Source organism: Phocoena sinus, chromosome 6 (genome assembly GCF_008692025.1).
Source record: "Phocoena sinus isolate mPhoSin1 chromosome 6, mPhoSin1.pri, whole genome shotgun sequence".
In the NCBI taxonomy this organism is placed as follows: Eukaryota; Metazoa; Chordata; class Mammalia; order Artiodactyla; family Phocoenidae; genus Phocoena; species Phocoena sinus.
The window spans coordinates 22654946-22668713 of NC_045768.1; the positions used below are offsets into that span (position 1 = coordinate 22654946).

General features: G+C 37.9%; 2 protein-coding genes across 4 annotated transcripts in view; both read left to right on the top strand.

Annotated features, from left to right (window-relative positions):
• The window catches only part of LPAR1 (lysophosphatidic acid receptor 1), a 160328-nt gene that overhangs the window by 82087 nt on the left and 64473 nt on the right, over nucleotides 1-13768 (top strand). The gene's annotated exons all lie outside the window — the stretch shown is intronic.
• On the top strand, nucleotides 702-1034 carry LOC116756162 (ADP-ribosylation factor-like protein 2-binding protein). The gene has a single exon (XM_032636464.1). It carries the CDS (start codon nucleotides 702-704, stop codon nucleotides 1032-1034), a length of 333 nt encoding a protein of 110 aa, XP_032492355.1.

Here is a 13768-nt window from a genome sequence, read left to right on the forward strand (position 1 = left end):
AATCTGAGAGGTTGTAGTCCTGTTGTGCCAAGATGTTTCACTCAAATGATGTATCCGGAATATACATTTATTCTTATGAGAACTTTTCTGCATGATTTTTTTCTCAAACATATTAAAAAATTGCATTAAGTATTTAAAATATTAAAAACTGCCTCTTTTCAGTTGCACATCTTATTGCTTTCCTCTAAGCTAGTCACAGAAAAAGCATCGAGAAGCTGTTTGTAAGAATAAGAGAATACAGTAAGTATGGGTAGTAGAATACAACAAGAACTTAAAGAATAGGTATACAATCGTATTTTTTAAAAATTGAGAGGCGGGCGCGGTAACGGACGCCTGGACCCCGTGGCGGCAGCGGCGAGTTTAGTGAGGCCTGGCACGGCTTAGAGGCCCGGCCGGCCCGTGGCCGCAGCCGCGGAGCCTGAGGCCGGGGCGTCGTGTGCAGGCGCTACCCGGCTGGGCCGCGAGCCGCCCGCGGCCTCGGCGGCGAGGCCTTCCTGATGCCGGTTGGGGCTCTGCGGAGCAGAGCGGAGGATGCGCCCGTGCCGCGGGCGTGGTAGAAGGCCAGCGGCCCGCTCCCCCGCGGGCAGTGGATGCGGCGGCGGCGGCAATGGACGCCCTAGAGGAAGAGAGCTTCCCGCTGCCGTCTCTTCGCCCATGATGCAGAATTTGATGCTGTGGTTGGATATTAAGAGGACATTATCATGGACGGTGAGTTCCAGCTATTACAGAGGAATTGCATGGACAAGTACTACCAGGAGTTTGAAGACGCAGAAGAGAGTAAGCTCACCTACACACCTACTTTTAACGAATATATTTCTTTGGTAGAAAAGTATATAGAAGAACAGCTGTTGGAGCGGATTCCTGGATTTAACATGGGGGCTTTCACTACAACTTTACAGCACCATAAAGATGAAGTGGCCGGTGACATTTTCGACGTGCTTCTCACGTTTACAGATTTTCTGGCTTTTAAAGAAAGCTTTCTGGACTACCGAGCAGAAAGAGAAGGCTGGGGACTGGACTTAAGCAGCGGTTGAGTGGTGACTTCATTGTGCAAATCATCTTCTATGCCAACTTCCCAGAACAGTCTGCGATGCTAGGTCCCACCTGCAGGTAATGGGATCTTTCTAGACATCACCAGGCCAATAGACTGGGAGAGGCTTTGGCTAATGATGTCAGAAGAATATGTCTTGGAAAGACTGACTCTGTTCTACAACTCTTCACTAATGTTAAGTATTGATGGGTCAGAAGAAAATTACCTGACTTCCTGGACACGTTCTTGTCTTCGGTAACCCTCGTACTCCTCCCTGAGTAGACACCTCTCGCAGGAGCTTCTGAGTCTGGCTCCTGCATCAAGCCCAAGACCAGCATTCCACCTGGGGGGCACTTCCCCAGCATACATGTTGGTGTGCCCATGTTGGAAGAACCCTATCATCAACTCTCTTGGCCCAGCAGGCCTTGCATGTCCCATCAGGCTTTTTGTGCACTCACAGCTTTTTATATGGGTCAGAGTTTCAGTCCTGCAGCCTCAGTGGGGTTTTTGACTGGGAGTATTTATCTAGGGGTTAACTCAAGCTAGCTGCCCATCTCAAGATTTCTGAAAATCCTATCACATTTAGTCTTGGCTGTAGGAATCAACTTAGATTCCCTTTACCTAAAAGGTGCATGTGAAAATCAATTCCTAGTCTTACATGTACAGTCCTTGTATCACTGTCTTCTGCTGGTCCTGATGTAGTCCCATTGTTTCTATAACTCTCGTTTACGTGTTTTTTAAAAAATATTTTTATAAATGAATACTCAGGCTAACCTAGTGGATATAATCTTGGAACTTCCATGATTACCCACTTCAAGATCAAAATATTATATGCTGTGTGCTTTTTAGCTGTTAGTGCTATGAAAGCAAACATGCTTGCTACGTTGGTGTTCCTATTTTACTGGGCACCAATGAATGTATGCTGGAAGTAGTCTGAAAGGTTTCCTTTCTTAGAGCGTGTTAGTGTTTGTGCAGGTTTGCTTAAAACCCTTTCTGTGTAAAACAGCTCCTTAGGTTTTCTGTTGGGGTAGGGGCTCTGCACTTACTTCTTACTGTCAAAATAATATTACCAAGATAGTGTTCCACTGGTCTAGCTCAGTAGGAGGTAGCAAACAGCTTTACTGGTCATCTGTCTGCTTGGGTTTAGTACACTGGTTTAGTACAATGTTTGATAGAACATGACTGACAAGAAAACATGGATGTCACATCGCTAGAAAGAAAAACTGTAGTAGTTCAATTCCCAATGTGTACCTTAGTTGTTATTTTGTTTTTATTTTTATTTTTCAAGTAAAAATAAGAATCTCTGCTGACTTTTCACTTGGCTGTTCTGGTTTTAAAGGATGAGCTATATAGGCTGTGTGTTTTTCTGTACCGATGTGGCATTTATTAAATACTTTTTACCATGAGTAAAAATAAAATAAATAATAAAAAATTGAACACCTAAAACTAATACAATGATCTATGTCAGTTATATCTCAATTTAAAAAACTGTTAAATGAGAAAACTACCCCAAAATCCTGTATACAAATGCCTTAAAAGTATCAAGTATTTAAGAATAACTCTAATAATAAATTCGGTATAAGGACTCTGAGATTATTTATAAAACCTTATTAATAGACATTAAAGAAGACTTAAACAGAGAGGTACCATGTCAGTGGATTGTGAAATTCATTGATTTCATGTCAGTTCTCTTTAAATGCGTCTGGAGATCGAATGCAGTCACAGTAAAAATTCCAAAAAACTGTCTTGAAACCTCACGAGCTGGTTCTAACATTCATATCAAACTACAAAAGGTCAAAACTAGCCAATATCATCTTGAAGAAGATGACCGAGGTGGGAAAAAGTGATCTTCCAGATATCAGAATTTATTATAACATTATAATAAATAAGTCAATGTGGTATTTGTATAGGGATAGATAAACCATTGGAAGAAATAGAGCCTAGACACCAATCCACACGTATTATTGTAAAAAAAAAAAATGGATTTGAAACAAGATAATAAAGAAAGATACTCTGTTCTTAGCCTATGGAAATAAAAAGGGCCACGAAAATAATTTTCTTCATCGGATGAATTATTTAATTATCTTGTTTTGATCCGTGAGTTCAAGAAGGCTGCATTTTAGAGGTGGTGTTTGGTTTATGAAGGTTTAAACCTCCTGGGTTACTTGATTTAAAAGTTTCAGGAGAAATGGATGTTACAGAAACTCAGTCCTTAAAACGTGGTGTGTTTCTCTCTATTTTATAGATGAGGAAACTAACTTCTAAGAGGAGAGTGTTAAATAATTTATTGAAGTCATATTAGTAAACAAAACAACTGGAATTTGAACCCAGATCTCACCAATTCTGGGGTCTAAGCTCTAAGCTACTAGAAATCTGTAATGTTATCTCCCAGACCCTTCGCTGTCTCCCAGGAAATAGGAATGTTAAGTGAAGCATGATCACGTATTTCGGTTTTTATCCATTAATCATTCTTTGGGCCTGGTGGAGCCTAGCAATAGTGCTCACTACTTTCCTTCCCCTCTCCTTCCTTCTCCTCCCTGCTTTATTGACAACAGAACCCATTTGCTTAGACTCCGACTGAATAAGGTGTTTGTTTGTTATTTTAAAAATGTCGGGATATATGTATAGCTGATTCACTTTGTTATACAGCAGAAACTAACACACCATTGTAAAGCAATTATACTCCAATAAAGGTGTTAAAAAAATATGTCAAGCATACAGAAAAGTGTAGAGAGTGTTATAATACAATAGGATGTCTATTACCCAGCTTTTAAAATGTTAACATTTTGATGTAATTGCTTCAAAATCTTTTGGGTGAAGATGGTCAAAAGGTACAGACCTCCAGTTGTAAAATAAAAAAGTCCTGGGGATGGAATGTACAGCATGGTGACTATAGTTAATAATACTTATATTACATTATTGAAAGTTGCTGAGAGTAGATCTTAAAAGTTCTCATCACGGGAAAAATTTTGTAACCATGTATATGGTGATGCTTGTTAACGAGGCTTATTATGGTGATCATCTCACAATATATACAAATATCGAATCATTATGTTGTACACCCGAAACTAGTGCTATATCTCAATTATACCTCAATAAGAAAATATCTTAGGCTTTAATAAATAAAACAAAGAACCATTATAAAGTTAAGGCCCTTGTACTCCTTCCCAATTCTATTAACCTCCGTCATTACTCAGACCATAAATATTGTTATTTATCATCTCCCCGCATGTGTTTGTGGATATATACATATGTGGAGAAAATGTTTAAACAATATGTAGTGTATTTATGTAAGTTTTGTACATTTCTAAGAATGGTGCACTGCATGTATACTTTGCAAATTGCTTTAGTCATTAGCATACGTAAAGCTCAACTTTGTTCATTTTGACTGCTTTATAGCATACCCTTCTGGTTATTTTGCAATTTATCATTCTCCAGTTGACAGATATTTACGTTGCTTCTAATATTTTGATATTATAAAGGAGTGGCAATGAAAATTCTTGTATAAGTCTCCTTATGCACATGTGTGAGTTTTTCTGGCGTTAGAATCTCTCAATCATGTGTATGAACATGTCCAATTTAAGTGGTTTTTGCCAAACTGTTTTGCAAAGCAGTTGCACTGAAATTTTATTCCCACCATAACTGTATGACAGTCTTCGCCAACTCTTGATATTTTCAGACTTGTTAAATTTTGTCCACCTGATGGAATGATTAATTGGGTCTGACGGCAGTTTGTATTTAACTTTCTCTGATTCCCCGGAAGGGTAATTATCTTTTCATGTGACGACTGGCCATTTAGTTTTCCTCTTCTATGAATTGCCTGTCCCCATCTTTGCCTATTTTGCTATTGGATTGTTTGGCTTTTCTATTTTGATTTGTAAACTAAGCCTTTTTTATGTGCATTGCCAGACTTTTGACTATTCTTCAGCTTTTCTTTTCACTGATTAGGAAGTGTTTTGCTGCACGGAAGTCTTGAATTTTGTCAATGTTTTGATCTTGTTTAGAAAAATCCCCCTATTCACAAATTATAAATATATTCTTTATTTGCTTTTTACATATGTCTTTATATCACCTGAAATTGATTTCTGGGTATGATATGACATAGACAGTCAATTTGTTTTATTTTTTCATATAGATGAACAGTTACACTGTTTTCCCCATTGGTGGGTAAAGCCATGTCTCTTATATCGAGTTTCCATGGAAATGTGTGTTTCTGGTTCTTTATTCTATTCCATTGGCTGTTCATGATTTTCTGTGCCAATATCATGTCTTATTTTATCACTTTAAAATAACATATTCTTTTCCATAGGGCATCTAGTTCTTTGTTTTCCAAGTTATCTTGGATACTCTGGTTCTTCTGTACTTCTGTAGCAGTGTTTAGGGAGCCTGTCAAACTTCGTGAAAAACCCTTTTGGGATTTTCATTTTATTGCATTGAATTTATATATTAATCTTGGGAAAATTGACATCTTAACACCTTTTTCTTCCCATGAAATATTATCTCTTCAATTATTTAGGTTTCGCTGTAAGCTTTTGAATATTTAGACTTATTCCTAGATACATTAGACCTTTTGTTATTGTAAATGGGTTGTCCTTGAAATAATAATTAAAAATTTTTTTTCTGGTGTTTCTGTAGGAACACAGTTGATTCATGTGGCTTGATAGTTAATCCAGCAAATTTACTAAACTCTGTTAGTACAGTTTGTTTATATATTATCTTGCATTTTATATGTAACTGATTAATCATTTGTGAAAAAGAGTAAGCTTTTCTTTTCCAATTCTTTCCTTTTTTTTTTTTCCTTATTGTTTTGGCTATAATCACCAATACATGCTAAAAGCAACTGGTGATTGAATCACCTTTGTTTTGTTTCTGCCTTAAAAGGGAATATTTCCATCAAATATGACAATTGCCATACATAAACGTTTTACCAAGTTAAGGAAGTTTCCTTCTAACCCTAGATTGCCAAATTATCATGAAAGGCTATTTAAATTTAATAGCCTTTTCCATTTTCCAAACGCGTATTTCCATTTCTAGTGAGATGATCATTGGCCTTTCTTCTTTCCTTGAATTTGTTCGTGTGATGAATTCTGTTACCAGATTTTTAAATGTTAAATCATCTTTGCATTCTGGAATAAACTCTATTTAGTCACACCTCTCTCTCTTTCCCTATATAGATCTAGATGTAGATCTACAGATATAGAAACTATATTTTATTTAGGAACTCTTCATTTATGTTCTTAAATAATACTGGCCAGTAATTTATTTCACTCTTAATCTCCTTTTTGTTCTTGTACCATGGGTGTGCTGGCTTCATACAAATATAACCAAATAAACTGAGAATGGAAAATCAAAACAGTAGTATGAGGTAATTTTAGGTAGGTTTCAAAACAAATGGAAGTAAAATGCTGAACTACAGTAACATGGGAGCCAGAGGTGTTGGAGTGAAAGCTCATCGAGGGAAGAGGATTACCTTTAGACTTCAAGTCAAGTACGCATGTTAAAATATTAAAGATAAGCATGAAAGAGTAGAAATGGAAATGTAACTGGAACCAGTTGAAGTGGAGAAGGGAGAATGCAAAACCTCAATCCGTTCAGTCATCTCTTTAGTCTGATATTCTTGGGTCCTATCCTACTGTGTACTGTTCTGCTGATTCTCATACATGGTATCCTTCCTGTGTGTTTGTAGTCTTTGGGATGATGAATTCATCATCAGTGGGGCTGATTCGAGAGAATCCTGTGTGGCTGTATTGAGGTCTGGCCCTCTGGAGAGGTTTGATGCTTGCTACTACCAGCACGTGGATCGGAGGGGGGGCGGAGATATCACAGGCTAAGGACTGTGGTTTGTGTTAATTTCTCCTCCTGTGGGTTCTCAGATTTGGCAAAGGTCTAACTTCATTCTCAGACTTGGCAGAAGGTCTAACTTCAAATCCCATCTTGATGGGGAAGGGAGGGGTTTTGATTTCTGAAGGGAGTCTTTTAATTTATTTATTTCCCAACCTGGAGCCTAAGCTAAGACAAACTTCCTTGTTTTCCCCAGTGCACCTGTGTAGATTATTTTTTCTGTTCCACTCTTTTACTGATAGGGAGATCTTCAAGACTCCTAGCTTAACTACTGGGTCTCAGTTCTAAGTCACTTCCTCAGTCAAGGCCAAGGGCTCATTTTCTTTTTCCCAGTTATATTTAACGCCCTGTCTCCATGATCCTGACAGTGTGCTACCAGGGCAGCCTATCACCTCAGTTTGCTGTTCCCTTTTAGCTCAGCAGTGTATCTAAAACACTATATTTTTTCTCCAGCATGTCTTAGTGTTTTTAGGCTTGTTTGTTTGTTTGTTTGTTTTCCATTTCTTCCTCTTGGGCCCAGACTCAAAATCCTCTCTGGAAATTCAAGTAATATGATGTCACTCACTCAGCCTGTTACAAGGGGCCATAACAGATACAAAGTATTTTTATTGATTTACACTTGTTTTCCATAGTTTTCTTTTTTACATGTGTGTACATCATATTCACGTACATTGTTACTGTATAAGAAGTAGCATTTTATGTACTTTTTCAGATAAAGTTTAAAAAAATCTAGTAGTTGCTCATTCTTCAGCTACTGTGAGGCTAACTTTCTAACTTTAGAACATTTTTAGTTTGCATCAGCATTGTTTTGTGTCCTATTTTCTGATTATAGTGGTAGATCATTCCTTTTTTTCTTTTTATTGTTTCTAATTTGAGACTCTAAAAAGTGTGAGAACTATTTTTCTTGTTAATAGAGACTTAATTGCATTTAATTAAATTCTGTGCCATCTCTTTTCAGTCTTTTTTTGGTGGGGGTGAAGAGGGAGGAAATGTGTGGAAGGTCTGATTATTTTAGATTTAAGAACTAGAATTGAAGAGCCCTTAGAGATATCTTATTTTACAAATGAGAAATTGACACTCAGAGCAGTTATGAGACTTACTGAAGCTGGTGAGCACCAGAATCCATTGTTGTACTTTAACAGAAGTGGGAAACCAAATAGACTTGATTTAGATCTTATTACTGGTCCTTTATTCAGTATAAATTAAAATCTCCCTTTGGGATGTCAGTAGAGTACATATTTACATTCTTATCTAAATGCTTACTAAATCATAAAGGTTTAGTTACCAGTTCGTGAGCTTGTGCTAAGTGCTCCCTTCTCCGCTTGGCTAATGAAGATGTAGCTGTCTTTCAGGAGATTAAATACCACACTGAATGGACCGTGAGTGACCCCACACCAGGCGCCCGGGTGTTTCATGTTGGTACCCCTGGAAGGCATAGCGTAGTGTAGTGCCATGCCCCATACCTGGCATTCCAGAAATGTTTGTGAACGTGCCAATGAAGAAATGAAGTGCATAGCGAAGATGAACACCCTCTGTGTCTCTTTAGAGTTAAGGCTTGGCAGAGTTGTTATGACTTTTGAGATCACATGATGGGTGAGGTAAATTTTTGAGATTTGGAACATCTGTTCTGTAGAGCAGCAAAGGAGGCCTCCTCCCTCCACCCCATCATCCTGAAATGTAATTGGTGGATGTGCAAAGGGCGTGAGTATGGACTTCTCTTTTTAGCTTTGAGGACAGTTTATTTTTGGAATCATTCTATTTTGTTTACATCTTTGTTTCTTGGGCAGGGCGGAATTCTCTAACTTATTAACAGAGAAATTTCTAATTATAGTCATCGGGATTTTGGAATAATGAACTTTAAAAAAGTATTTGAGTTTTGTCTGATTATATTCTTGCTTCCCCCTAAATTTATTGCAACAGATACTACTTTTCTAAAGAAGAAAAGAAAATCATTTATAGTCTTACCTATATAAATTTCACAGAATTGTCATTCTATACATCGTTTTTTTACTCTATTTTCTCCAGTAATCATCTTTTAGTATATTAACTACTCAATTTGGTGGCTTTTGAATCGATTATATTTAAACTTATTTTTGAAAATTATTGTTACAACTTAAATAGTATGTTTTGATTCGTACCCGAGTAATAAGAGAAAATGAACAGATATTTCCATACTTCTCTTCCCCTATTTTTAAGTTCTTATTGATACAGTGATTTTAGTTCCAGATTATTATTAATTTATTGTCTTTATAATAAGTATACCCTCAAGAGTTATTTTTGATATTTGTTTTATAACCATTTGGAGAGCAATTACTTAGACTCAATTTTGTTTTGTGTATTTTTGATGCTTACTGCCAGTCTTTCTATTCGATTGTGGTTTTTATTTTTACTTTTTCATGGCTTACTTGCATTTGTATTTTCTTTAGGAAGGAAATGTAGATGATGATCTTTTGGAGCTCCCACATCTCTGGGACTGTTCTTTATTATCCCCTATGAGAACATCAGTATAGTTGGCTGTGGAATTTATGGATCTCAAACATTTTCTCCATATAATGGAGATTTTTTCGAAATGGAAGTATAATCGAAATAATGGAGATTTTGATTGGTTGTGTTCTATCTTTTGGAATTCTACAGCAGAAGCTTAGCAATACCATATTTTCTCTCTTTCTCTCAATATTTGATTTGTTTGCTTTTCGTTTATTTTTTTATATTTTTAGAATTTCGAATGTTAACCTTGAGATTCCAAAATCTAACCTAGCTATGTCTGAATTTTAGTGATTTTTAAAAATTTATTTATTTATTTATTTATTTTTGGCTGTGTTGGGTCTTTGTTTCTGTGCGTGGGCTTTCTCTAGTTGTGGCGAGCGGGGGCCACTCTTCATCGCGGTGCGCAGGCCTCTCACTGTCGCGGCCTCTCCTGTTGCGGAGCACAAGCTCCAGACGTGCAGGCTCAGTAGTTGTGGCTCACGGGCCTAGTTGCTCTGCGGCATGTGGGATCTTCCCAGACCAAGGCTCGAACCTGTGTCCCCTGCATTGGCAGGCAGACTCTCAACCACTGCACCACCAGGGAAGCCCAATTTTAGTGATTTTAATCGACTCTTTTGTAATTTATGTAAGCTTAAACCAGTAATCTGAGGTCTTTCTCCTTAACCAATAACTTTTCTTATGCTTCAAGCTGTGTTACTTAAGCTTTGTCCTAGGCTTACTTGGAAAGCTAGTTATGTTTGGAATGTTTTTCCTATACGTGCCTTCTTTCCTTTCATTCTTATCTCTGACCATCTTCTCTGAGCACTGAGTAAACTTCCTAAGTTTGTTTTCTATTTGCCATTTCAGTTTTCTGGAATTTTTTTTTTTTTTTTTTTGCGGTACACAGGCCTCTCACTGTTGTGGCCTCTCCCGTTGCGGCGCACAGGCTCCGGACGCACAGGCTCAGCGGCCATGGCTCACGGGCCCAGCCGCTCCGTGGCATGTGGGATCTTCCCAGACCGGGGCACGAACCCATGTCCCCTGCATTGGCAGGCGGACTCTCAACCACTGCGCCACCAGGGAAGCCCAGTTTTATGGAATTTTTATACATCATTTCATTGCCTGAATTATTGTTTTTAATTGAAAAATAGTTTTTCATCTCTTTGGTGGGCTCAGTGATGAAGTTCTAATGATGTCCATTGCATATTTAATCCTGGAACCACTGAATAGGCTAATTTACATGGCAAAAGGGGCTTTTCAGGTGTGATGAAGTTCAGGATTTTGTGATGGGGAGATTATCCTAGGTTATCTGGGAAGGTAATCACAAGGGTCCCTAAATGTGGGAGATGGAGGAAGAAGGGTCAGTGTTAGAATGATGTCAGTGTGAGAAAGACTTGGCTGGCCATTGCTGGCTTTGAAGCTGGAATGGGGCCAGGAGACAAAGAATGTGGGCAGTCTCTGCAAGTGGGAAAAGACAGAAAAATGCTCTTCTAGAGCCTCTGGAAAGGAACACAGTCCTGCCAGCACTTTGATTTAGCCCAGTGAGCCCCACTTCGGACTTCTGACCTCCAGAACTGTAAGATAATAAATTTGTCTTTTTAAGCTACTAAGTTTGTGGCAATCTGTTACAGTAGCAATGGGAAGCTAATATAATCTCTATGTAGTTTTCTCTGAAAAAAAAAAAATTTTTTTTTTTGTCTTCGTAATGGCTGGCTGTATTTTCAGTGCTTGTACCCTAACAAAGCATTTTGAGGATCAAATCAGAAATATCCTAGTATTTAATCTTTTCCATTCCCCCCCCTTTTTCTTTTTTAATAAATCTGCTTCAAGGGGAGGTATTTTCTGTTATTCTTTAGGATGGCCATCTCCTCCTCCGAGATTGTTTCCTCCCCATTGTGTTGGCTAATTTTTTCTGTTTGCTATATCATTATAACCATGACTACCTGAATGTCTTATAGTCCAAGCACAGTTGAATTGCATTCTCTCAGAGCTTGATGTGGGTTTCTGCCTAAATCCATCAGGTCCTGAAAAAGGAAAGAAGCATTTTCACACTACCCTTGTGACTACCTTTGAAGATGCTGCCAGGGTATCCTTCACTTATTCTCCAGATCTGCTGCTTTTTGCAGATGATAGGAGAAAAGTTTTAATTCTTCTTTCAATTCAGTCCTGTTGTACTAAATCTAGCTGAAATTCCTGAAGTTTTTCTCAGGTATATTCTACCCTTACTATTTTTAATTCCTGGTACATTTTCTACTGCTTTAATATTTAGTTGGCAATTTGATTAAATATAGAGTTCTAACCCATAATATTCTTAGTATAGAATTTTAAATCTGAAATAGACCTTATGTATAATTTAGTCCAATTTCCTCATTTAACAGATGGTAAAACTGAGAGGTTCAAAAAATCATGTAAGTTATGTCATTAAATATGGTTTTTATGGTATCACTACTCAATTTTTGAGAGATAAGAGATGGAATAGAACCAGGTCACATGCCATTTGCTGAGTAAACATTGGATACCTTCAGAGAAAATTTTTCAGTTTTATTCATCTTAGCATATTGTGGCTTAAAAAGCCAATTTATACTTTATTTTGTCATTCTTAATTATATGGTTTTTCTATGTGGGAAAAGCAAAGAAGCTGTTCATATCACTGCTTGACTTTGTTGGCAGTTGGTGTTTAGAAGTTGGAATGCTGTGAAATACTACATGCTTCCTGTTTGATTAAGAAATTTCTTTGTCCGGAGAAAGTAAATGGTTACAGGAGCTAAAGGAAAGAACAGAATTTTCATTTATATAATATTTATGATTTTTTTAATATCCTTTGCAGAAAGAAAACTTGTGAAGTGTAAACGTTTTTTGAATTATCTTTAATTTATTAAAGCAATCAGTATATATTTAGAATCTAATCTAATAGTTGGATGCTATACAACAGTGAACAAGAAAGCTAGAATCTCTGCCGTCATAATGCTTACAGCCTAGTGTGGGGAGATGTCAATAGATAGTGAAGCAATTATTATACAGTGTGGTAAGTGTTGTTATAGGAGTAATGCAGGGAACTGTGGTAGGAGGCACCTTGCCCAGACATGGGAAGATCTGGGGAGAATGACTGGAAATAAAAATATTTCAACTGGTACATGAAGAATGAGTATAAGGTGAAAATGGGGGGAAGATTGTTCTAGGCCAGTGGTATTCAAAGTGTGGTCCTTAGCCCAGGAGCCTCAGTGTCATGGGGGGCCCCACCTCAGATCTGCTAAATCAGACAGATGTGGTCATCAAGCTGTGTTTTACAAACCCTCTGGGTGCTGATGCAGAAAACCTCTGTTCTCAGCAGTGCTGAGAACCAGAGGTGAGAGAGAGCACAGTACATTAAATAGAGCTGAAGCAGAGAGTTTAAAGTCATTAATAGCTTGAGTTGAGGCTGGAGAGGCCTGATAAGGAGGCCTGATAAGGTGGTTGAAGAGTATGGATTTTTAGCTTAAGTGCACTTGTTAGCCATTGAAGCGTTTTTGGTAGAGGAACAGTTTGGGCAACTTTGTCTTTTAGAAAGATCACTAGAGAAGAGATTGGTGCTAGGTAGAAAGAACACCTAGGAAGCCAGTGTAGTAGTAATGCTGGTGGCCATGAGGATGGAATAGTAAACAGGTTGAACAGATACTTAGGAAGGAGAAGTTACAGGGTATGGTTATTGGTTAAATGATGAAGATGAGGGGAAAAGGAATTCCCACGTTTAGCATTCAGGCCACTAGAAAGATAGTGGTTCTCTAGCCTCTGAAATAGTGACCGCGGGAGGAACAAGTTGGGGAAGGTTATAAGTTTGAGCTTGGTTTTGAACACAGAGACAGAAGTAATTATGAGGTTGTCAGAGATAACAGTGGGCAGTTTGGTATTTGCTTAGAGTTAAGGAAAGAAATAAGGGTCAAATATGTAGATATGGGAGTATTTGAGATATATAAGATAATTGAAATCTTGGAAGACATATTAGAAAACTCAATGAAAGTGTGTTGAATGAGAATATAGGGTAGAAACAGTAATGTTGCACAGGGGATGGGGAACCTCAGAAATGACTGAGAAGGACCGACCAGGGAGAGAGAGAGATCAAGAGCCAGGATAGTATGATGTCATGATAGCTAAAGAAAGAGAATTTTCTAAAAAAAAGAGGCTCCCAGTCATGTATCTGATGCTTTGAGGGGTTAGTAAGGTGAGAACTGAAAAATTTCCATTGGAACAGCCACCAGATTGGTGTGATTTGGGGAAGTTATGTGAAACTCAAGAATTGACTAGAGTGGATTTGATGGAGGGGAAGGGGGAGAAGCTGTACCATAGGTAATTGAGAAATTTGTGTGTGTCCAGTGAGACACTGGAGAGCAATTGGCTATGAAGGGGAAAAATCATCAGAGCTGGAAGCCAAACATGAAGTTATATGGGGATTTC